We start from the raw sequence: 22,816 nt of genomic DNA on the forward strand, positions 1-22,816 counted from the left end.
TGCACCAAACAGTTAACATAGCATATCACTTTGAAGTTATAACATTTACTTTTGTTTCTTTTTTTTGCATAACTTATAATTGTCGTTAGAGCCTTTTCGACGAATTGATTTTATCTTACTGAAATATATCGGAGTATATAAACACCAGTATGGGCCAAGTTTTGTAATACCACTTGGTTTTGAAAACAATGTTATTTTCTGTATTAATTTGCATTGCCTATGTATAAAAAGGATAGTATGTTTGATTTCGTTCCGAGACTTACAAACAAAAGTCGTAAAAATGGTACAAGTTATTGTCTAAAATCTTAATTGAATTTAACAATTTCAACAATAGTCAATTTCAATAAATATAAATGTATTTGGAAATTAAAACCGTGTTAAAACACACAAACTGGGAAACATTATTACAACAGTGTTTTTTTACATTTGCTAAATAAAGAATATATGCAGCGTGCGTTATATTGTTCATAAAATGTTTACAGAATGTCGAAAATGATGATTTCTTAGCGTTTTATCACATATTCTAAAATACACAACAAAAAATACCCATCAATAACACTTTATCACTATATGTATTTCAGACACGTGAGTAACAATTATTTTTTGTGAAAGTCCCTTGCAAAATGGGAACAGCTTCATCAGCGGTACTCAAACAGAACGATCCAGACAAACGTTTTCATGGTGTCAGGACAGCGTTACTTAGTAATGCATTCAAAATAAAGGAAAATAACAAAACACCAGCCGATTCAGAAAGTATGTTTTTTTAAACATGTTATTATGATTATTATACCATTGCAAAGTGAAATAAATTGTCATTTTGTAAAATATATACAGGATTTTATTAAGATACGAAGATGACGATCAAGTTAAGACCAAATGTTAATAATAATAATAATAATAATAATAATAATAATAATAATAATAATAATAATAATAATAATAATGTAAGTTTGCCCTTTTTCAATTCGATAGCGAAAATTTAACACAGATGTGTGGCCATTTTAACATTAGTTGTCCACCCATGATAAATAAAAAATAATTAATCTTCAATTCTATAAGCACTCAATTCGATCAGTAGTGGCAGCGAAGACAACACGTCTAATGAATCAGACGAATCAGAAGATGACAGCGAGCTTACCGATTCAGACGAATCAGACAGTGATGTTGGGACGAGTGATATTGATACGTCGGCACAAGAAGCATTGACATTTCTGAAAGCGCTCCCACAATTTTCTGCTTTTGATGAAGAAGAAGACATCTTAGTTGGAATTCAAAATTTTTACAAGCTTTGTACGAAAACGTTGGACGTACATAAGTTGGCTTCTGGTATGGCAGAATTTCTTTTGAAAACAAAGTTAACCAAAGTTATTTGCGATCTGACCATAACTTCAATAAACGAAAATCAACTGAACATAAATTTGTATAATGCTCTCTCCCTCGCATGGAATACATCTGATGTTTCGATCGAAATAAGAAGAAAATTTGCCAAATATCCCAACTATTTGGAATCTTTGAAAAAGATACTTACAGATACTGTATCTTCACAAACACATGATAATTTGGAACCCTCGTCAATGGTAAGATGCCTTTTTATTTTATTACAACAGCATAACATAACTGCACCCTGCACAATCAATCAGAAGACTTTCAAGTCGCATACAAATGCTTCTTAACAATAAAAGGAAGCTTAAACGTCATACGTTTGAGTATTGCGACGTAATCAAAGGTGTGTTAAATGACGTCAGGAACTGTTTTTTCAGAACTGAGGTAAAAAGTAGTAGCTATATTGTGTTCGCTGTGGTAACTGAATAAAACAAATTGAATGCCTGACAATGAACATCATTAGAACACATAGCCTTAAAGTGGTGTTATTGTCAAGATGTTAAAAACTGTAAATTCTGAAAAACGATGCGACTTACCAACTGTAAACTTCGTACAATGTATTGTTCTTCGGACTTGTTATGTTTCAGGGTCCTGATATAAAATTTGCCAGTGCTGCAATGTCAGTGGCGTACAACATTTCAAGAAGCCGTACCAATGCTGATCGTTTGCGCGCTGTTGGGTTTTTGGATGTTTTTCAGCAACATCTAAAATCACATGATAAAATAATCAGTCTTTCATCACTTGCGGCCTTAGCATGTACGTTCTTTTTTAAATTAGATTAATTGATACCCTTTCTCTCGCATGCGTATCGTGTTGATATTACGTGTTGACCTCGTTTTAGGCAAAGTAAGGCAAACTGTTAAAGCATATATATAAATGTATATTGGCGGTGTTTCTTTTTTACAAAAACACGAATTTTCAACATAACCACACCCAATAGGGTTTGAAGCGATGCTTTATTCATAAAACTACGATGTACTTGAAGCGGGAATCGAGTTTTTTAAGCTAACGAAATTAAGTTTATTTTACTACTTTTGTGAAGCTAACCACACACAAAATTTTGCATCGTCATAAATGACATAATAGAGCAGACGGTATTGTTTATGTTGTCGAGTATTAAAGATACTAGTTATTCGCACGTTTTTCCGAGACGCGATACTCGCAAATGCATTTTTAACTTCTAACAATTTTGTATGTAAGTGTTATTATAAATATTTGAAATATTAGCATTTGTTGATATACAGCACATCTAACCAAACAAAGACTTGTAAGACACTAAATATTTTACGTGAATTTATCAGGCATTGTGAAAGAAGAAGAATCTGGTATAATAAATGCCGCTAAGGACCAGGTAGAATACCTTCTCACCGTGCTTAAAAAGGGTTTAGAGAATGATTCAAAAGCCTGTGACGGATGGTCAACGCATGAATGTGGCAGTAGTTAGTGTTTCTTTTTTATTCACATTATGATTAAGTTATTACAAAAGTTCATACATAATAATTACTTTTTAACTCAAATAAAATACTTATCAATACATTGTGTACCGAAGTCTCAAATTTATTCGATTCCATATACAAAAACTTTTATGCTTACATTATTTTGATACATATGTAACTATTTATACTGCAGTCATCAAGTATCTCGCACAGAATGATACCAACAAGATTTTGCTAGTTGATCTTAACGCTTTGCCGCTTCTTGTAAAGCTGGGACGCACAAATAACTTAGAGGCTACCTATGGTAAGAAATGATGTTTGCTCATGTTATTAAAGTTTTAAACCAATAATGATATGAGACAGGCAATCTTCATATCTTAATGTATAGTAAGGTAGTTTGCGAAATTTCAAGTACCACTTCTAACGTGTATTTCAACAGAGAGCGTGAACGCTATCTGGGCACTTTGCTTTGACAAAACCATCCAACAGAAAGTGGTCAGTGAAAATGCACTAGGCGTTGTAGAGTTTCTCATGGAGACGGAGAAAAAAGACGTGAAGAACAATAATGAACATAATGAAATAAAACAAGCGTGTCAAGGAGCACTTTGGACGATTAAGGCAGCCATGGAAATGTCTGACAACAAACTATATCAAGACTACGGTGAGAAATAACACTGAAAGATATTTGAAGTTCAGCGTATCAATAATAATTTTTTACCTTATACCTTTAAGTGCTAAATATCTTTGTTTATCTTGTTAGTTAAATGCTTACTAATTTAAGATGCTTTCTGTTCGTATAACATATAAATGCAACACAATTTGAGTTGCATAACCATACCCAACGACATTGCGCAGAAGTACATTATTGGCATTGTAGTCGGGGATAATGCAAAAATACATAAATGTGTTATTTTAGCAAAAGAGATAGAAGTAACAAGTCGGAAATCACAACCCGAACGCATCAGTAAAGAGCAAACACCTGCAAACACAGGTTTAATAGTTGTATAAAAAAATACGTAGTTGTACAAATGGCATTTACATGAGTATTCATATTAATTAAATATTATTTTTAAAAACGTATTGAATATTAAAAGTATTGTATATTAAAAGTATAAAATGTATTGTACATTAAAAGTATTGTATATTAAAAGTAAAGACTCATTTAAACCTGGCACCATTTTTGTTTTGTTTTAGAGCAAACCAACCACACAGGTCACGTTATGATATCATATAACTGGGAAGATCAGAAACTAATAAAAAACGTGCGAGACATATTGAAATCAAATGGATACGAGGTATCGTGAATCCTTTGGAATAAATAGTTTTTGTTCATGAATTATTTGTTTGAAATAAATAGTTTTTGTTCATGAATTATTTGCAGTACTCCTGCGTACACACGTTTAGGCAACGCAAATATTGAAGTAATATTGTCATTTCAATCGCTTTACGCATGACATCAATATCAAACAGATATGTAATGAAAAAAATACATGTATCTATGAGCCATGCAATAAAATGAATTTCAATATTGATGATGATATACAAGTAGACATATTTTCAATGCCTGTCCCCTAATATTTACAGGTTTGGATGGATATAGACTGCATGCATGGATCGATATTCGACGCTATGTCGAGCGGTATAGAGAAAGCTCACGTCGTTCTATTTTGTTTGTCAGAAAAATACAAGGACAGTAAAAATTGCCGCGCAGGTTTGTATAATTTTGCTTTATATGCTCGAAAATGCTCATTCTTGAACATGTTTGTTCAGTTTTAGAGAAGAATTCTAGAATTGCTAAATGTTTCATTATATTTTACATAGCTTGCCTGTGGTAATTATATTTGGAATTTTTTTTTATTTTGGAAAAAAATATTTTCATATCATCAAAATTATCTCTTTTGAAAAAATAAAATGGAAATTAAATATAGAGATTGCTAGGTTGTGAAACCAAAATTAAATTGTAATGATCTTTAATTTACTACAGAGGCTGAATATGCGGATGAGTGTAGGAAACGCATGGTACCATTGAAGACTCAACGAGGCTATAAGCCAAATGGATGGCTAGGAATTATGTGTGGCAAAAAGAAGTTTTTCGATTTAAGTAGAAAAGAAAAGTTCGATGACAAAATGTCGGACCTTTTAAGAGAGATGAAGCAAGCGTATTCAGGACTTTTGAATGATGAAAATTCATCAAATCCACCACAAAAGGTAGTTATCTTGTATAGTATTCGTGCGTACATTGTTTTATTAATAATGTAAAACAGATCTTGTGTCACATTGCAAATCATACAAAAAATAACATATGTTTTGTAGGATGCTTATAAGATCCGTCCGATTCAGACGGTGCTAAAATGGACACCTTTAGAAATTCAAAAATGGATGGAGAATAACGACTTGCTGAGGTAACAGTGCTGAACTATTATTCTAGTGTGAAATACATATAGAGGCTAAAATGTTACTGCCCTCTTGCTTTGTAATATATCCGATGCGGCTTAGAAAAAATAGCGGCAAGGCTTCCTGAACTGATTTTTTATTTTATATAAATTTATTCAACGATAGGACAGTAACTGTTTTTTTCCGTTTATTATATCTATACGCCCTATTGTAAACGAACAAAATATATTAACTCGACGATTCTGAATTTGTGCGGGAATAGAATGTCGTATGACGTATGAGGTGTTAATAATGATGTCATGCGCACTTGACCGTAATATTTTTAAAATACCGTACTTATTTAGCTTTTTTGTGTCTAACATTTACTACATCATGGTATCACAATACTAGTTTTCAATAATCGTATTCACTTCTATCGAATATGAAAACTTTATAGTTAATTCCGTGTAATATGTCGTACCTCAAAACACGTACTGGCACGAAATATGTTCACGAACTATGTATATTTCGTGTTTATTTAGATTATTTATTCTTGAAAATGATGTGTGTTTTTTGTGTGTACTTCAACGAATGCTGTTATTTATATGTATGTTAATGACGATGAGCTTCACATGCTTAAGTCAAAAATAAACTATTCTGTTCTGTTCTGTTCTGTTCTGTTCATAAACGGTTACTATCGTGATCAAGCATTAATATCAGGCATTTGTGTACCAAGCCAATATCAGCTTAGATGTACGATAAAAAAAAATATTGAAATATGGCAACAAATGTATATGTATTTTATGGTTACATAATTCATGTAAATAATTGAATGACACTTATTGCATCAAGAGTTTGAAAATTAAAAATATGCGAATCGACGTATTTAGTAATTGTTGAATTCAACTGTCGCATATAATGCTATTCGTGCAATAAAATTGCCTCTGTCATTATCAAAAAGTACTACATCACTGGCGTCTTTAGCTCAACATATTTTTTTTATATGTGTGGCAGTGGTTGGGAAAATGGTTATGGCTCAAAATCCACATTTTCAGGTTTTTATATATTTTATTTCAACTTTAATTCGTTTTCAGAGTTCTTCCTGGCGACGTAACTGCTTGGGACATAGCTATGCTTATTCGAATGAAAAAGGAGTCACCCGACACGTTTTACAAGTATATTCAGGAAGTGCTAAAAGTCGTCAAACTTTCATCAATGTCAAGACTAATTTGGGCTTTGGAAGATGTAAACCATTATTTGTAGGATAGTATCTCTTGTACTCATCAGTCCGGACCTTCCCATCGGCAGTTCAACGAGACAACGTTATATAACACTCTCAAATGTTGAATAGTTTATGTTTTTAGGAATTTTTATGTATTTGCAGTTTATATATGATCATATGGCTGAGTATACGCATGATTTTCGGTCTTCAGTGGAAAGAAGGTCATATTTACTTTAGTATGGCGCGATGATTTTTCAAATCTCACAAAACATTATTATTTGTGTTTTTAAGGTTTAAGTAGGTTTAAACATGTGTTTAAGTTGCTTATTGGTAAAACTTATAAAAATTGTTTTGGGAATAATATGAAACAAGTCCCTTAGTTCAATTAAAAAAACTATATATGGAACAAGCACATGCGCATAGTAACGAACCGTAGCAACCAATCAGAAGAGTCTGATCGATTACAAACGTTTCTTGTAAATGATACAAATTACTACGGTGACATAGATCTAGCCAGTAATTTGTAAAGAAATATTGTCGATTTAAATTCAGTTTTATGTCCAAGAATCATCAACAGACTCTGGCACGCCTGTTCCCTAAACGTTTTATACTTAGATTATTAAATTAATGTTTTCATTAAGCATTTGCTGTTTCACGAACGTTATTTTATTACCATTTCTAATTTTTAATGAACATTTTAACGTGTCGCTGAAGGTACCCTTTTTGTGGGTCTGATAAATAATTAACAATTATGCAAATAAAATGCTAGTTAACCGGATAAATAATAAAAGTTATTGCTATAAATTTTGAATATCAATTCTTTGAGATTTATTTTTATTTACTCTTGTGATTCGTTCATAAAACTGGGATAAATGTGATGTAAAGCATCTTGAGTAACAATCCTTTAGTTTGATTTTACTGTTCCAAGTCGGTAACCAATAATTATACCATTTTTATGTTTATGGTATATGTATATCCTATATTGTCGGGCATTTGGTATCTTGCCTTAAATAACATACAAGCGGGTGGTAACGATATTCTTAATCCTGATTGTGGATTTTCATTTTTCCTCTATTTACTTAAGTATATTGGATATGCATATCTGAATGTTTTGACAGTTTAAACTCTATTTTTCTAGCTTTGTTTTTTTTTTTTTTTTTTTGTATTTATTAATTTATTTATTTATATGTATAATATACAATGAAGTACTAAGTTATTCTTTTTATGAATTAAATATTACACGGAGACGATAGAAAAACAACAAGAAAGTACATGAATTTGTATTGTACACGATGTTGTATATATTTTCAAACACAGTAAAAATCGCTTTTCAATACGAAACAAATTGCTACCAGTTCAATCGACAAAAGCTTAATCCAAAACAAAATTATTCATCTATCAACTATGAAGGTCATCATAAAATATAACACGCACAAAAAAGCGCCCCATAGCCCCATATGCAAGGAAAACTTCACATACCCACATATAGTGAAAACTTCACATAGCCACATAAAGTGAAAACTTCACAAAGCCACATATAGTGAAAACTTCACATAACCACATATAGGAAAACTGCAGATAGCAACATGGAGGAAAACTTTATATCGCTACATATTATTGAACAACTTCACATACGCATATATAGTAAAACTTAACATAGCCACGTTAAAACTTGAGTGTATTACTTTACACCGACAAAGAGTCAGTTACTGCTTCATTAAAACAATTTGCAACGTACGCGTATGATTTGTCGATGCATCTGTTGGTATCTAGTGTTCAATACACTGTATTGATATATTAGATGAGATTTCAAATACAAAAGATAAGTTCTTCTCCATTTCAATGTGTTTAACATTTCACTTAGATATAAAGAGGTGTGTGGAAACGTGACATGATACTAGTCGTTAACACCAACGTACCACAAATTTAGTAAACGGCGCAATTATTTACGAAGTTTGATTCATTGGCGTAGACCTTTATTCAAAGAACAAGCTGATCATTAGAATAACGTTGTAATGACTTATGAGATTGACATTCAGTCTTAACTTAAATGTGTGGTACGTTGATAAGACATGGTCCTGGTCTCAAAACCAAAATCTCGTCATCCGCCCAAGGTAAAAACAAATCTATTCAAATGCATGTACGTTTATTTCAATTAGGTATTAACTACGATAACTTTTTTCTTTAGGAGCTCCTATCTACAAAGTTATAAAATCTCCTACGAATCTGCCAGGCCCTCTGCGACACCTGAAACTAAGCATAGCGTAGCTTCCATCGACATGCTAGCGGTCTTCCTAGCGACCTTTTTGTATTTATTGCCCTTATTTTTCCCGCCCTTCGTGTAGGTCTTACGGCAGCAGCACAACAGGTTGACGACGATATTACACAGCTCCTCCGGCCGGCCCTGGCAAGGAATGACCTCGAAGTCCATTTCTGAAATAAGGGAAACAACCTTTTTGTTTAGAACTCATTGCAGTGGCTATCTTCCCTTTTAGTTAACGGATATACGACAAGCGTAAAACTACTTGCAATGGTTACCTCCTGTGTAAGTTAACGTCCAAGCGATGTGTTCAACTCCTTGCAGTGGTTGCTTCCCTTATGAGTTAACGGATGCAACTGAACCGTCGATTAAATCATTCCAGTAAAGAATGAATTATGAGAATGAACCTTTTTGATTTTAATAAATTTATAAAATTGAAATTTTCTTCGAAGGTAAATGCATGTAAATGGTTAAAGTATAACAAGAGCTGCGTTTGTAAAACACAATGACCCTACTGCTCTTTGGAGCAAAACAGCAGCTATTGAAAACATCATGACGAAGATACGGTCTATTGATATTCGGCAAAATTACAGGCCTTGTCATTGGCTAGGAAAAGTGTTATTTTAATGTCATGACGGTAGATTCACATACCAAAATTCATCTACATATCTTAAAGCGTTTCGTAGAAAAACTCCGGAAAACGGTTACAATAGATAAAATATATGAGTCTAAGGCAAATATATGAGTCTAAGGCCCATAACTTCGCCAAAAATCAATAGACCGGAACGAAACTCGCACTTCATTTGTAACAGAAAAATATTAGGTCCATACATGAAAGGGTTTAGGAAAAGGGTTCGTAAAATGGAATGCCGAACGGACATACGGACGGACAGTCCGACTGCTATATACCATCTTACCGGAGCCTTAAAAGTCATCAAAGTTTAAAATAACTATTTAAAATCATAATATATTACAACAATAATAATTGAATTGGCCAATAAGCAACTTGGGTAGGGATTTGTCATGAGTTTTTCTCGGCACCAGTAAAATGTAAGCGCTGGATTTTGATTTAAGTCTTTGTTCAGACAAATGAACCGATGTATGTTCTTGAAGGCTACCATTCAAAAAACACTTTCGACATTTGAATTGCATATTCACGAGAGCCATAACGCGATATGCAGACTTTACGTTGCAAGGTTGCATTAAACACGTGTAATTAAGTGAATACTCGTGACTTTTCTTCTTAGTTTCGTGTTTTTTCGCTTTCTCGAAGGTCGAAAATGAGGAAAAAATCGGACATTTAAAGTTAAGGCTTGATTGATGCATGCTGTGTCATGTCAACTTTTCATGTCAAACAAACGGAATAAACTTAAGTATTAACTTTTTTTCTCGTCGGTACAAGTATTTTCTCCGTCATAGAATTTGAACATTGGAAATCAATGGCATAATTACTTAAACAATGCTCATAATTTGCCAACAGTCAAAGCCTTTTAACATTGATGCAATACTTCTCCAAACACACACATCTGCTCAATGATGAAGTTACGCATGCGCCCTTACTTTCTATTGCCGCTTCAGCTGTTTCCTTCCCGACCGCTGTTATGACTTGACCACAATAGTGTGCCCCTTTCTTCGCTGCAAGCAAAGAGAATGACCAAATAAGGTTGTGTTTGTTTCAAAGTTTATAAGATACCTTCCCGCAAAAGGGTTCTTATGCGAGGACCCAATCAGTCTACAACACAGCAGCCTTATTTTACTAATCAAACTTGTCAGCTAGTTATATTAATAGAATTGTCTTTATCGAAAGCAAACTATTTCATATATTTTAAACTAAAATATAATAAATATTCCGTAGTTACATTTATGTTGGTAACAAGTTGATCGCTACTCACTCTCACACTCACACTCGCAACCTTTTTCTTCTTTTCGGTCGCTTCTGATGGGGGAACTACTTCTAAGCGAGGAAACGATTTTATATCCGTGCGATTAGTTCTTTATAGATATATGGCGAAATTATGCCGAGGACACTTAGGCCATTAGCAACTACAATCATTATGACAAACGGGGTCAAGAGCCTGATTGCAAACGGTAGAGCATATCAATATATAAACATACATAGCTGTCATCCATCACGATGACACCTACCTATGAACATTGAATCTTAGTCTGAAAGAAATTAAAGCATGTTTTTCATTGTCATCACGTAAGACGATTTAATTGTACAAAAAATGCATTTGTACACTAATAATAATAATCAGGCACGGGGTGGGGGGGGGGGCAGGTGCCCCTGAACTTCGTTTTGTGCAACCAACACAGCCAGATGTTCCAATATATGTCGGAAGAAGTGCCCACATATATTCACATTAACATCCTTAATTTCCGCTTTCCACCAGTTAAGGTAGCGCCACTGTAATGATTTCCCGCGATTTCTTCACAGATCGAAGAGCCTTTTTACCTGTTTATTTATGGATATCTAATTTAAGCAGGTACTAATGTGAAGTTGTCGTCGCCGAGTGGTTAAAGCGATAGACTTTAAATCTTTTGTGATCTTCCCGCGCAGGTTCAAATCCTGCCGACAAAGCATACTTTTTGCAACGCGTTTTATTTCTTTTCTAACGTAATTTCATTTAATATAGCATATAATCTATGTTTATTGTTAAATATGCTGCAACTGTTATGCATATTCTTCAATTTTTAAAATTTAAACAACGTTATGGCTGAATTGGGTTATTTAGTGCTAAAAATACAAATCATGCATGTTGCATTTGTATTTTTATTTCAAAAAGTAAACGGTAAATCTGTCTATTTCTTGGTATTTTTGCTGTATATAGTGTATCTATAAAATCTAAGTTCAAAATATTACTTAAATGATACTATTTTGAATTGTATGACACTTTGTTTTTAACCAACCCGATTTCTACTTGTCTGAAACCACTTACATTTCATGGCGCTCTTCCGTATGTAGATAACAAGTTATAAAAAATAAATGTCTGTAAAAGAATACTTATTTCATCTTGTTTAAACTTTAAAGGGATCTTTTCACGCTTTGGTAAATTGACAAAATTGAAAAAAGTTGTTTCAGATTCGCAAATTTTCGTTTTAGTTATGATATTTGTGAGGAAACAGTAATACTGAACATTTACCATGGTCTAATATAGCCATTATATGCATCTTTTGACGATTTTAAAACCTAAAAATTATAAAGCGTTGCAACGCGAAACGATTGAATAATTTGGAGAGTTCTGTTTTTGTCGTTAAATTTTGTGAAACTACGAAGATTGCTTATATAAGGTATAAAATACGTCAAGTATGTGTACTCGGCGGAATAGCTCAGTAGGCTAAAGCGTTTTTACTTCAGGACTCTGGCAGGACTCCAGGGGTCACTGGTTCGAAACCTGCTCCGGGCAATGTTCTTTTCCTTTTTTTAATTTTATTCTTGATTTTTTACTGGAGCTTTTACGATCCAATATTTACATTTATCAATATAAAGCATTTAATGAATAAGTTAAAAAATGCCAAAATCTGTGAAAAGGCCCCTTTAAACACCTTTACTGCATCTGTACACACCAACTGCATGCCCATATTTGGAAAATTGGATGGATTATGGAACATTCATATACCCCAGGGGTGCAAATAACTGGACAAAAGCCGAGCGTGGGGGTGGTTTTGAAAAAATCAGTATATCTTTTTTTAACGCATGGAAAGCCTACCTAAACATTTGCATGTAGGTCAGTTAAATGATGCTGATTAAGAAAATAATAATGCATTATATTATACTTGGAAAGGTGCCCATTACAGTGGCGCTACCTTAAGGCGTTTCAATTCGATTATCACTCTATAAAGCGAAAGGCACTTGTATGATTCTGAGACGCGCGTATGTGTGTGTATTTCTAAGATTATGAGGTCCTTTTGCTTACCAGGTGGGATCCGGATTGTGACTCAGTCCTCCTAACTTATACGCTGCTATTTCCAGCCATTTAGTTTTTATAAAAAGATATTCAGTACCTGTTTCTGTACGGTATGGTGACAATCAACCAAACCCATATGCGGCGGGAGCAGGATTTTAACCCGGGTCGCCAAAGTGAGAGGCGCGTTTTCCATCCACTGCGCTTCATGGCAGCTGATTCTAATATGCGTGTTATGCTATACAATTTATAAAACGTCATTTAATGTGTGCTTTTCAGTAAGCGTCTTTTGTGGTAGATGATGACAGCTGATTCTAATTTGCGTGTTATGCTTTCCAGGATTTTAACCCGGGTCGCCAAGGTCAGAGGCGCGTTTTCCATCCACTGCGCTTCATGGCAGCTGATTCTAATATGCGTGTTATGCTATAAAATTTATAAAACATCATTTAATGTGTGCTTTTCAATAAGCGTCCTTTGCGATAGATGATGAATATCGTCTGGATAATAGTGTGCGTCTGTTATTTACACTCAATAAGCGTCTGGAAGATCTCAAAAATTGTTTTGATCGCAAGTATACCAATACACGGTGTATTTCCAGATGTCATAACCATGTGAAAGTTTCTTAGTTAAATAAAAAAGCATAAATACACAAACCAGCCTTTCTTGCGCATAACGTGTTGCATTAAAAAAAATACAAATGCCCTTTCTTTATAGGACGACGTATTGCACGAACACACTGAGCCTTGTTTCTGCTTTTCGTAGTTTTATTTTATCAAATTCGTATTTCTTTGGTATCAAAAAAATGTCAGAAAAGTGTGGGGAGCTCGTGATTAATCATACGGGCAACGGCGGGTGTTGACTGCTATTTGTATCAGTTTGTTTAATACAAAACCTATATTACCAGGCTCAATTTGTACTGCCCGCGTCATGTATTTTCGCGATGCAAATCACGAATCAATTAGCTAAATAGACACTCCTACAAATGCTATTTCACCCGTTTATGCACCTCAAGACGAAATGACAGGAAGGTCATTGTTTTGAAGCGCATTGTTCTCTATCTTCTTGCATTATAGGTTTTCACCGCCAAAATGCGAGTTTTTGCTCTCATTTGATGTGTTTCCTGTTTTCTGTTTCCCGGCCTTAAGGCAATAAGCCATAGTCCCAGACTGGTTTTTCATAAATCGCAATAACTTTTTCCAAACACAATTTTGGTTAATATAAACCGCCTTAAATGTATAGCATGAATACCGATTTATTTTGAATTTATTTGCATCTTATTTTTATTTTTATTCTCATAAATCAGTTAACGCTTGTTTAAAAAAAGCATCTGTATTCACGCGGTTTGAACCACCATACGGTCTGTTTACATGTCAGATTATGTGACCCAAATTCCATTCGCTCTAAGTGTACATGTGATGAGCGATATTGAAGAACGTTGTGGTATAAATCCATCAGAAAAACGTTTGTTTACAAACGTTATCAATATTCCAAATTAACTTGTCAGTATCTAAGCTTATGTTCAACTTGTTTACACTTCGTCTGCTCGCACATTGCCTATTTCCTGCTAGGTTACTTATTATCACTATATAAAGATTAGGCCTTAGACCGCTAAATTAAATCAAATAAAATACTGTTGGCTGTTCGTACCAAAATCTTCCAGACTGTTCAAAATCAATAAAATTGACATTTACAAAACTTCTGCATCATTTATCAAATTTTAAGTGTTTTTTTTTCCTTTTTTAGAAGCTGATCTGCATAGTGCTGGGAATCACACGAGCCATTCTGAGACTGTTGAGCAAAACCGACCGATGCCATAAACCAACAAAGGAAGGATTCATGAAAAATAAAAGTTTCCAAGGAATAAAGATATTAGCTATGGTGATCTCATTAATTGGTTTTGTTGGTTTACCTCGATGGAACATATGTGAACTTGCATAGATTTTTAGAGTGCATAGATGTGTATCTGTCTGTAAACAAAATCAGCAATCGAATTATAAAGATCAGATGTTCAAACATTGTCAGCGGGTTATTAAATTAACGATTTGAGGACAAACAAACAATTGTTCCCATGTAAATTTAGTCTGTATGTCGACCAGTGCCTGCAAATAAATGTAATACTAGTGATACAAAACTTGCGATGAGTATGTAAAAGCACTTAGTACCTAGACTACTGTGTTGTGATCATGTTTAGTATGACAGTGTACAGTAGCAACGAGCTTGTTAAATTAATTCATTAATATAATTTCCTGTTTATTGTGAATACATAATTTGGCTGTTACGTGTTGTTCCATGATAAATATATAATACGCTGTACAAAAGCAGCATTGTTCAATGTGTTATTAGAATGTATTAATAAAAAATATGGATAATATGACATTTTGATTGCATTCAAATCTTAAATATACAGCAACAAACAACGTGTATGCAGTTCAGACTGTGCTTTATGAATTGCTTTAAAGTTGCTTGTTTTTTGTGACGACAGAATTTAAAGTAGGCAATTGCAAAACAAGTATGCTGTCCCTCAGTGATACATCATTATACATTTATAATCCTTATAATAAAAACTGATTTGATACATTACATTATTTTGGTAACCTATATTAAATCATGTTATGCAAGAATCAACAGCTTTAATTGAATTAAGACATACTAAAACGATCTATTTCCTGGGTAGGACCAGTATTTGGTTTCTAAAGGGTGATCTAAAAAACGCTTCCACTCAAAGGATCAATACCGAGACCTTCGAGACGCTAAGCGGAAACCATATACTCTACGCCGCAACCGCCGAACTATCTTTGAATTTAAGAGTCTAAATAAGCACACAATTATACAATATTAGATCTAAAAGCCTGGCAAATGTAAAACGCTTAATCCAGCAAAAATAAGATTTTATTGTTTTGATGCAATATTGTTTTATTTAAACAATTATGATGTTTTGTACAATAATGTCCACATTTTTATTACATTACATGGTTATCAAATAAGCTTTGCCCGTAACAAAGACCTATAAAATACATGTTATCTATAGGTCTTTGCCCGTAAATAAGGTAGCACCTATTATTGTAGTATCAAAGGTGCAGGATCACGTGACTTTTTGGCGTTCCATCTTTTAACTCTACTGGACTTTAAGACGACGGTAAGTCGTGCTTTATTTTAAATATAAAAAAATAATAAGTTTCCTTAAAGGGATCTGTTCACGTATTGGTAAATTGACAAAATTGAAAAAAGTTGTTTCAGATTCGCAAATTTTCGTTTTAGTAAGAATATTTGTGAAAAAACAGTAATACTGAACATTTACCATGGTCTAATATAGCCATTATATGCATCTTTTCACGATTTAAAAACCTGAAAATTATAAATCGTTGCAACGCGAAACGATTGAATAATTTGGAGAGTTCTGTTGTTGTCGTTTAATTTTGTGAAACTACGAGGATTGCTTATATAAAGTATAAAATACGTCTCTCATACATACTTGGCAGGATGTCCGGTGGTATAATTGGTTTTTACTCCAGGACCCGGGGGTCACTGGTTCGAGCCCTGCTGCGGGCTACTTTTTTCCTTTTTTTAATTTTATTCTTGGTTTTTACTGGAGCTTTTTAGATCCAATGTTTACATTTATCAATATAAAGCATTTAATGACAAAGTTCAAAACATGCCAAAATCTGTGAAAAGGCCCCTTTAAAAATTTCAACTAGTACATAAAAGACAGATTTTTATGCTGCTTATGTAATTTGATTTCAAAATTACACCAGAATTACTTTATTTTATAAGCATGTGTTCTTGTTCAAAATTCCAGTTTACTGCATTTATTGAACACTGTTTTGTTTCACGCAACAGGAATTTTTGTCACCGATTTCAGACGTATTCAAAGATTTATTCTTATACCTTAAGATATCGGTACATTCTGCAAGAAAAACTGTCTTGTATGCACTCTAGATTTTTGCAAAGGTATTTCAATAACTTGAGATATTTGCAAAAATAAAGTTCTAAACGTTATGTTTACATTCTGTCCAGCCCGTGTGTAAACCCCTGAAAACCTCGTTGATTCTGCACAATGGTATCTTATGCTGAACCAATATCGCCTGGAGAAGACAGACCTTTCGTTACCTAGACCCTTTTACTACACTTTAAACTAAGCGAGTACACAATAGCATTAAAATTCATTCAAAGACATCATGGACGTTAACCTAGTGTTGCTTCAATGAGGTTTGATTACCACACAGCGGTACCACGCTCGGTTTGATTACCACACAGCGGTACCACGCTCGGTTTGATAACCACACAGCGGTACCACGCTCGGTTTATTCCCGGGTTTAAATTAGAAATGGCGCGGCAGAGGCCGACGCGTATCTCCAAGCCGCATGTTTGACCCAGAGGGGCGCCGCCCCAGGGTTGGTAATGGGGCCATGCATAGTTGAGATTTACCGTATTGTCATAAGAGATATTCAGTATCGATTGGAAGTAAAACGGTGTAGAAATGAAGAAGTTAATGTAAAATAACATAAAACAAGAGATGTGTTTGTCAGAAACACAATACCCCTACTGCACCGCTTTGATTTTATCTTTTTTTAATTATCATTTGGCAGGTTCATTAATTACCTCCCTTTAAAGCTTATTACTTCCCTTGAATGTTTTTTTTTACCTTTGACCTTGACGGATGACCTTGACCTTTCACCACTCAAAATGTGCAGCTCCATGAGATACACGTGCATGTCAAATATCAAGTCTTTATCTTCAATATTGCAAAAGTTATGGCCAATGTTAAAATACATCACATAAAAATGAGTGAAAAACTCTCACCCGGCCCCAACCCAACACCCATAACTTTTGACCCAGGGGTCAGATCAAAATTCCAAATAGTGCAGGGTCGCACATATGCTCATAGCTACCATGTGTGTAGGTGTCAAGGTTATAGTGCTTATAGTGTAGGAGGAGATAGTGGCCAGGACGGACGGACAGACGGACGGACAGACGACGGAGATAACCACAATATCCCCACGCTTTTCAAAAAGCGTGGGGATAATAACCTTGCTTATTGTTCGAAATGTGCTTTATGTAATCTGATACAAAAGTGCAATACAGTACGCATCGAGAGCAGGTACATATTCGTGTATAAATAATGGATACAATTACGTTTTGAATTTGAACATCCAACGCATTTCTTCAACCGCGCTCAGTAGATAAGTTAGAAATACTAATTCAATTCAATAATGTATACTTATTGGTGAACAGAAACCAACGCCAAACATAAGAAGTGTCAGCAGCTGAGAAGTTGTATTTGCAGAACCAGTTACTTTGGCATCAAGTAAAAGACATATTACCGAAATGCAACATACGTACAAAATTTGTACATTAATCAACACCCGGCCACTTCATTAATCAACACCCGGCCACTTCATTAATCAACACCCGGCCACTACATTAACCAACTCCCGGCCGCTTCATTAATCAATCCCCGACCACTTCATTTAGATCTAGAAGAATGAAGTCGCTTCTGTCAAACATCAATTGTATTACATAAAACTTATATGATGCTTCATTCCCTGTATACGATCATCAAACTGAATGCCTTTATAGTATCTGTATATGTACGTTGCACACTGTTATTGACTTAATCAACAACTTACAATATCCAAAACATAAATAGGAATAAAACAGGCATCAATCACGTGATACACGCCAAGGGTACCACCTTGCATGACCTTGGGTCAATGCAAAACACATAGGGTGTTTTATCAAGTTTGATTGATTAAATTATCAATTTTATTATTAATTTAAGTTTAATTACAAGTAAATAGTGATTTCCAGTTTATCGTTTACAGCCAATAGGGAAGCAACTTTTGTTCAAACTTCCGAACATGGTTTACCCATATGGAAATAGTGACCGTAAAATAATTGAAATAATGTGCAGTCATCCAAGTTACCACAGCTTTAGATAATTGCACAATACACTCGGTGCCCTTTTATGATATAACTTAAGCAACTAGCAAGGCTCTTAGAAGTGTATTTGAAACAATATATAAATTATTGCATGATTGATGTCATGTTCGAACTAGAAGTCAACTACATCAGATTAGTACCTGTTAATTAATCGCCAGATTCGTCATACTTTTATGCATATATCCACCGACCAAGTGTAACTTGCAGCGTTTGTGTTAATTAACTCACAGTAAACATCGTGTAATATGAACACTTTTTATCAATTGAGGCGTGAGCATTAAAGGCCGCACTAAAAATACGACTCGCATAGGCCACGATTCGTCGATTCCCTTCTCCTTAAACCGACTCGTCAATATCAATCGTTATACTCTCGTACTCTCGTTAAGTTTTTGGGCTTGCTTTTAATTAAAACTTATGAAAATAATGGCATACACATTTTCATATAATACATAAAAGAATACTTTTATAAAAATTGAATGGGTTTAATACTAATCCTACCATTACTACTACTACTACTACTACTACTACTACTTCTACTACTACTACTACTACTACTACTACTACTACTACTACTACTACTACTTTTACTATTACTACTACTACTACTACTACTACTACTACTACTACTACTACTACTACTACTACTACTACTACTACTACTACTTCTGCTACTACTTCTACTACTACTACTACTACTACTACTACTTCTACTACTACTACTACTACTACTACTACTACTACTACTACTACTACTACTACTACTACTACTACTACTACTACTAAAAATAATAATATTATTATTATTTCTTTTTTATTATTATATTGATTATAATTATTACGATGTGTTGCTGTTGTTGTTGTTGTTGTTGTTGTTGATGATGCTGATGAGGAGGAGGAGGAGGAGGAGCAGGAGGAGAATAGTAACCATCGTTAGTAATTCTTTTTCTTATTTCAAATGTAAACAATTTTTCAAATGACAAAATAACCATTTCCGTAAACGTTATCGAATAAAACCCAGTGTTTGTATACAGACTAAATCACTTAATTTCGCCATTGATTCGCTTCAACTCTTCTTCCTTTAAATATGGCCGAATGAAGCCAATTGTAGTTTCCCACAATTCTTCTTGCTTCTGCTTGTTGCGCGCTACGCTGCTGGGTGTGACGATTTTACAATCCACCCAATAGAGTCCGTTCATCCCGGCATGTTTGGGGTTAACAGTGAGGTCGATGGAACATTTGGCACCTTGAAATGACGACCTTGCCATCCCTGAAAACTGCATACAGCACAGTAAACACTTCCTTATTCCTGTGTCCCAATCACGGTAAAATTGAGTGTCGACAACGCCCGGATGGATGCTATTTATAGTAACGTTGGAACCGGAAATCCTGCGACCCATCGCGGCGGCTTGCATAATCTGGTAGAGTTTGGATCTTCCGTAGTAGTTCATGCTTGAAAAGTCGTTGGGTGGTCCGGAATAGTTTATGGTCTTTAAATCGAAAGTACCCCTTTTGTGCATGATGCTGGACATAAGCAGAATTCTACAGTCGGGTCCGGACTGTTGCATGACGCCAAGCAATTTGGCGATCATAACAAAGTGACTGAGATAATTCACCTGCAATAACATTTCTAAGCCGTCTGCTGTTATTTGGAAAGGAATCCACCCCAAACCGGCATTGCAGAACAGTACGTGCAGTTTTCGTCCGCTTTTCTTAAATGCTTCGCAGAAGTTCGTCACAGATTCGAACGACGCTAGGTCGAGGTGCATAAACTCCAGCGCTAAAGTTGTGTTCTCGGGCAACTGGGAGGTCTCCTTAGATTTTTCCGCTTGAAACTCCTGGTTCATTTTAGCGATAGCCTCCCTTGTTTTAGACTCGGAGCGGCACGCGAGTATAACGGTCGCCCCCATCATTGCCGACCACTTGGCGATTTCGTACCCGAGGCCGGAGTTCGCACCGGTGATCAGGATGATTTTATCCCGTGTCATTGGGACAATTGGAAACGACGGTCCGCTGCCCATTTTAATAAACCTGAATTATAATATTCCAACATCAAACTCAATTGCAAGGGTGAACATATTTAACGTTTTCGGAAGCATTTTTCAAGCGATTTAAATTCAAATTAGTATCACACACTATGATAAGCATCAACCGGAGTATAAAAGATATAGTGTTCATTAGAAATTTGGTCCACATAATATGTGCTTCCATATAAATATGTTACATAAGTCCAAATAGAGTTGTACAGTTTTGATAAGCTATTTCACTCAGTTAAATGTTTGAAAAAAATCGAACATCTGCGAGGAAGTCTCTTAAATACTTTGTATTGTTCATTGCAATTCGTAAAGTAGTTACTTGTACGGAAATGCATGTATGCGGTTTGCCCAGTGATAGAGAAAACTAGAGTTCGAGAATCTTCAAAACGATTGAATTTCGTCATGTTCTCTAAATGGTATGCCAGAGACGCACTCGACTGATATATTAGTACATATTAGAAAAAGGTTTAGCTATAGAAACTGGTAAATGTTGTTTTCCGTCTAATCGCATTCTACGGTTTGGTCTACACTAATTAAAGAAATAATGTGTTACTGCCGTCAGGTTAATTAATCGTTATCATATGTGTCGTGTTCAGAGAAAATGAGCATAATCGCATGTGCGTAAAGTGTCGCAGTACGCACAGGCTTATCAGGGATGGCACTTTCTGCTTAAACTAGATTTTCAGTAAAACGGACGTCCTTTAAAAGAAAAATACCACTAAAGCGGAAAGTGTCGTCCCTGATAAGCCGGTGCGGACTGCATAGGCTAATCTGGAACGACATTTTACGCACATGCATTATGCCTAATTTACACAGAACAAGACACCTACATACACTAACATTCAAATTTCTTTCCAGCTTTATAGCTTATCTTTCGTTCGGTTCGTCGATACTTCCAAGCGCAAGTTGCTGCGTCGAATGCCTACCAGTGTGTTATTGTGTAAATTAATTTCGCTGTTGCGGAAAAGCAGGTTTTGATACATATTCCGATAATAAAGCCTACCTGTTTTATTGTCTATACCTCATCATAACGGACCATGAAAATGAATTAACTACCAGTTTCAAACTTTAAACTGATACCGAGATATTAAAATTCGTCCCCAACCCGTTATTTAATTTAACTGCAATGGTTATTTTTACTCCCGTAAAACACGTGTGCTATAAACTACGACTGTGAAACTATATTGTGAAGAATATCTTGGCGTATAGTTCGTCATTCACGATTGCAAAAAAATACTTTATGAGTTTATGATAAACACTCAAACGGAAGAAATGAGGATCGCTTTAAAATTGTTTTATTAAGTGCATACATATTTTCAAAAGCATCGTAATGTATAATTAAATACATACTAATATATTTGAAGCCATAGTAACAATTTACTTACCTTATACTTTTAACTGATGATTATACCATGTTCATGTAGAACAGAAGTTAATAAGCATATTCACCTTATGAACCCTTTTATATGAACACTGTAGCGTTCTAGATTTAGACCAACTATAAATAAGATAGAAATGTACGTCACGCGTGTAGCCAACGTAAATATTGGATAGCGATGTGATAAGGCCGACATTCCCTATGGTATCAATGTGTGTCGTCTGGTACCCGATTTAAACCTACACATGTCGAATAATAGCATATACTGGGAACCGGTATCATTATAAAGAAGTGAAACTCCAACTGCTGGTGCAGTATTGCATTTTCATTATATACAATTTGTTGGTCTTTTATTTAAGGCAAGTGACCAATCGCCAAAACAGTACGAAACAGCACAATACGAAACAACATACACACATAGAAGAATAAAGCTGGGGTCACCGCCTTGGAGCGGTCAATGCAAAGCATTGGGGGTTTAAACCGGTTTAGGAGCGCTCAACCTCACACTCGGCGCAACAATATTTATGATACATATAAGTGTAAATACAATTTAACCTCATAGCATTGCAACTCAAATTAAACAAATAAAAGGGAATTAAAACGCATGTTAAATCAATCGTGATACATCGAAAACCCTCGGAATCCTCTTATGCAATAAATCGGCAATCTCTTGCACGACGGTTACATTACATTCACCTATGTGACGGACTCGGAAAGTAGTCCGTACTTTATAATGATTTTAAGTCACATGATCATAACATTCAAAATGGCGACACCCATAAAATTGTCAATTATTTGAAGACTATTTGAAGTGTTTTGTTGCGAGAATTAGACAAATAAAGTTAAATTGACAAGACTCTGAAGAAGAAATTTTGAGTACATTAAA

General features: G+C 34.7%; 2 protein-coding genes across 4 annotated transcripts in view; one reads left to right on the forward strand and one right to left on the reverse strand.

The window, feature by feature from the left end:
* The first annotated feature begins 579 nt into the window (after positions 1-579).
* LOC127848073 (uncharacterized) lies at positions 580-7,545 on the forward strand. 2 transcript variants are annotated; one of them, XM_052380365.1, is made up of 12 exons: positions 580-753; positions 1,060-1,577; positions 1,971-2,139; positions 2,685-2,822; positions 3,013-3,123; positions 3,259-3,480; positions 3,736-3,810; positions 4,014-4,114; positions 4,404-4,530; positions 4,804-5,027; positions 5,133-5,221; positions 6,287-7,545. In XM_052380365.1, exons 1-12 carry the CDS (start codon positions 624-626, stop codon positions 6,453-6,455), a joined length of 2,073 nt encoding a protein of 690 aa, XP_052236325.1. In that variant the 5' UTR covers positions 580-623; the 3' UTR covers positions 6,456-7,545. The 2 variants fall into 2 exon arrangements, with proteins under 2 accessions (XP_052236325.1, XP_052236326.1); XM_052380366.1 differs by lacking the exon at positions 5,133-5,221.
* Positions 7,546-19,445: 11,900 nt separating this feature from the next.
* LOC127847249 (WW domain-containing oxidoreductase-like) overlaps positions 19,446-22,816 on the reverse strand; it is a 31,589-nt gene continuing 28,218 nt past the window's right edge. The window contains exons 1-2 of one of the 2 annotated variants that reach the window (XM_052379040.1): positions 21,938-22,091; positions 19,446-20,547 (exon numbers count right to left, since the gene is read on the reverse strand). In XM_052379040.1, coding sequence (XP_052235000.1) covers positions 19,557-20,537 — 981 coding nt within the window. In that variant the 5' untranslated portion in view covers positions 20,538-20,547; positions 21,938-22,091 and the 3' untranslated portion in view covers positions 19,446-19,556. Of the gene's footprint in view, positions 20,548-21,937; positions 22,092-22,816 lie in introns of those variants that run through there. The other variant, XM_052379042.1, reaches the window with a different exon arrangement.

The sequence above is a fragment of the Dreissena polymorpha genome, chromosome 10 (assembly GCF_020536995.1).
Source record: "Dreissena polymorpha isolate Duluth1 chromosome 10, UMN_Dpol_1.0, whole genome shotgun sequence".
Lineage (NCBI taxonomy): Eukaryota > Metazoa > Mollusca > Bivalvia > Myida > Dreissenidae > Dreissena > Dreissena polymorpha.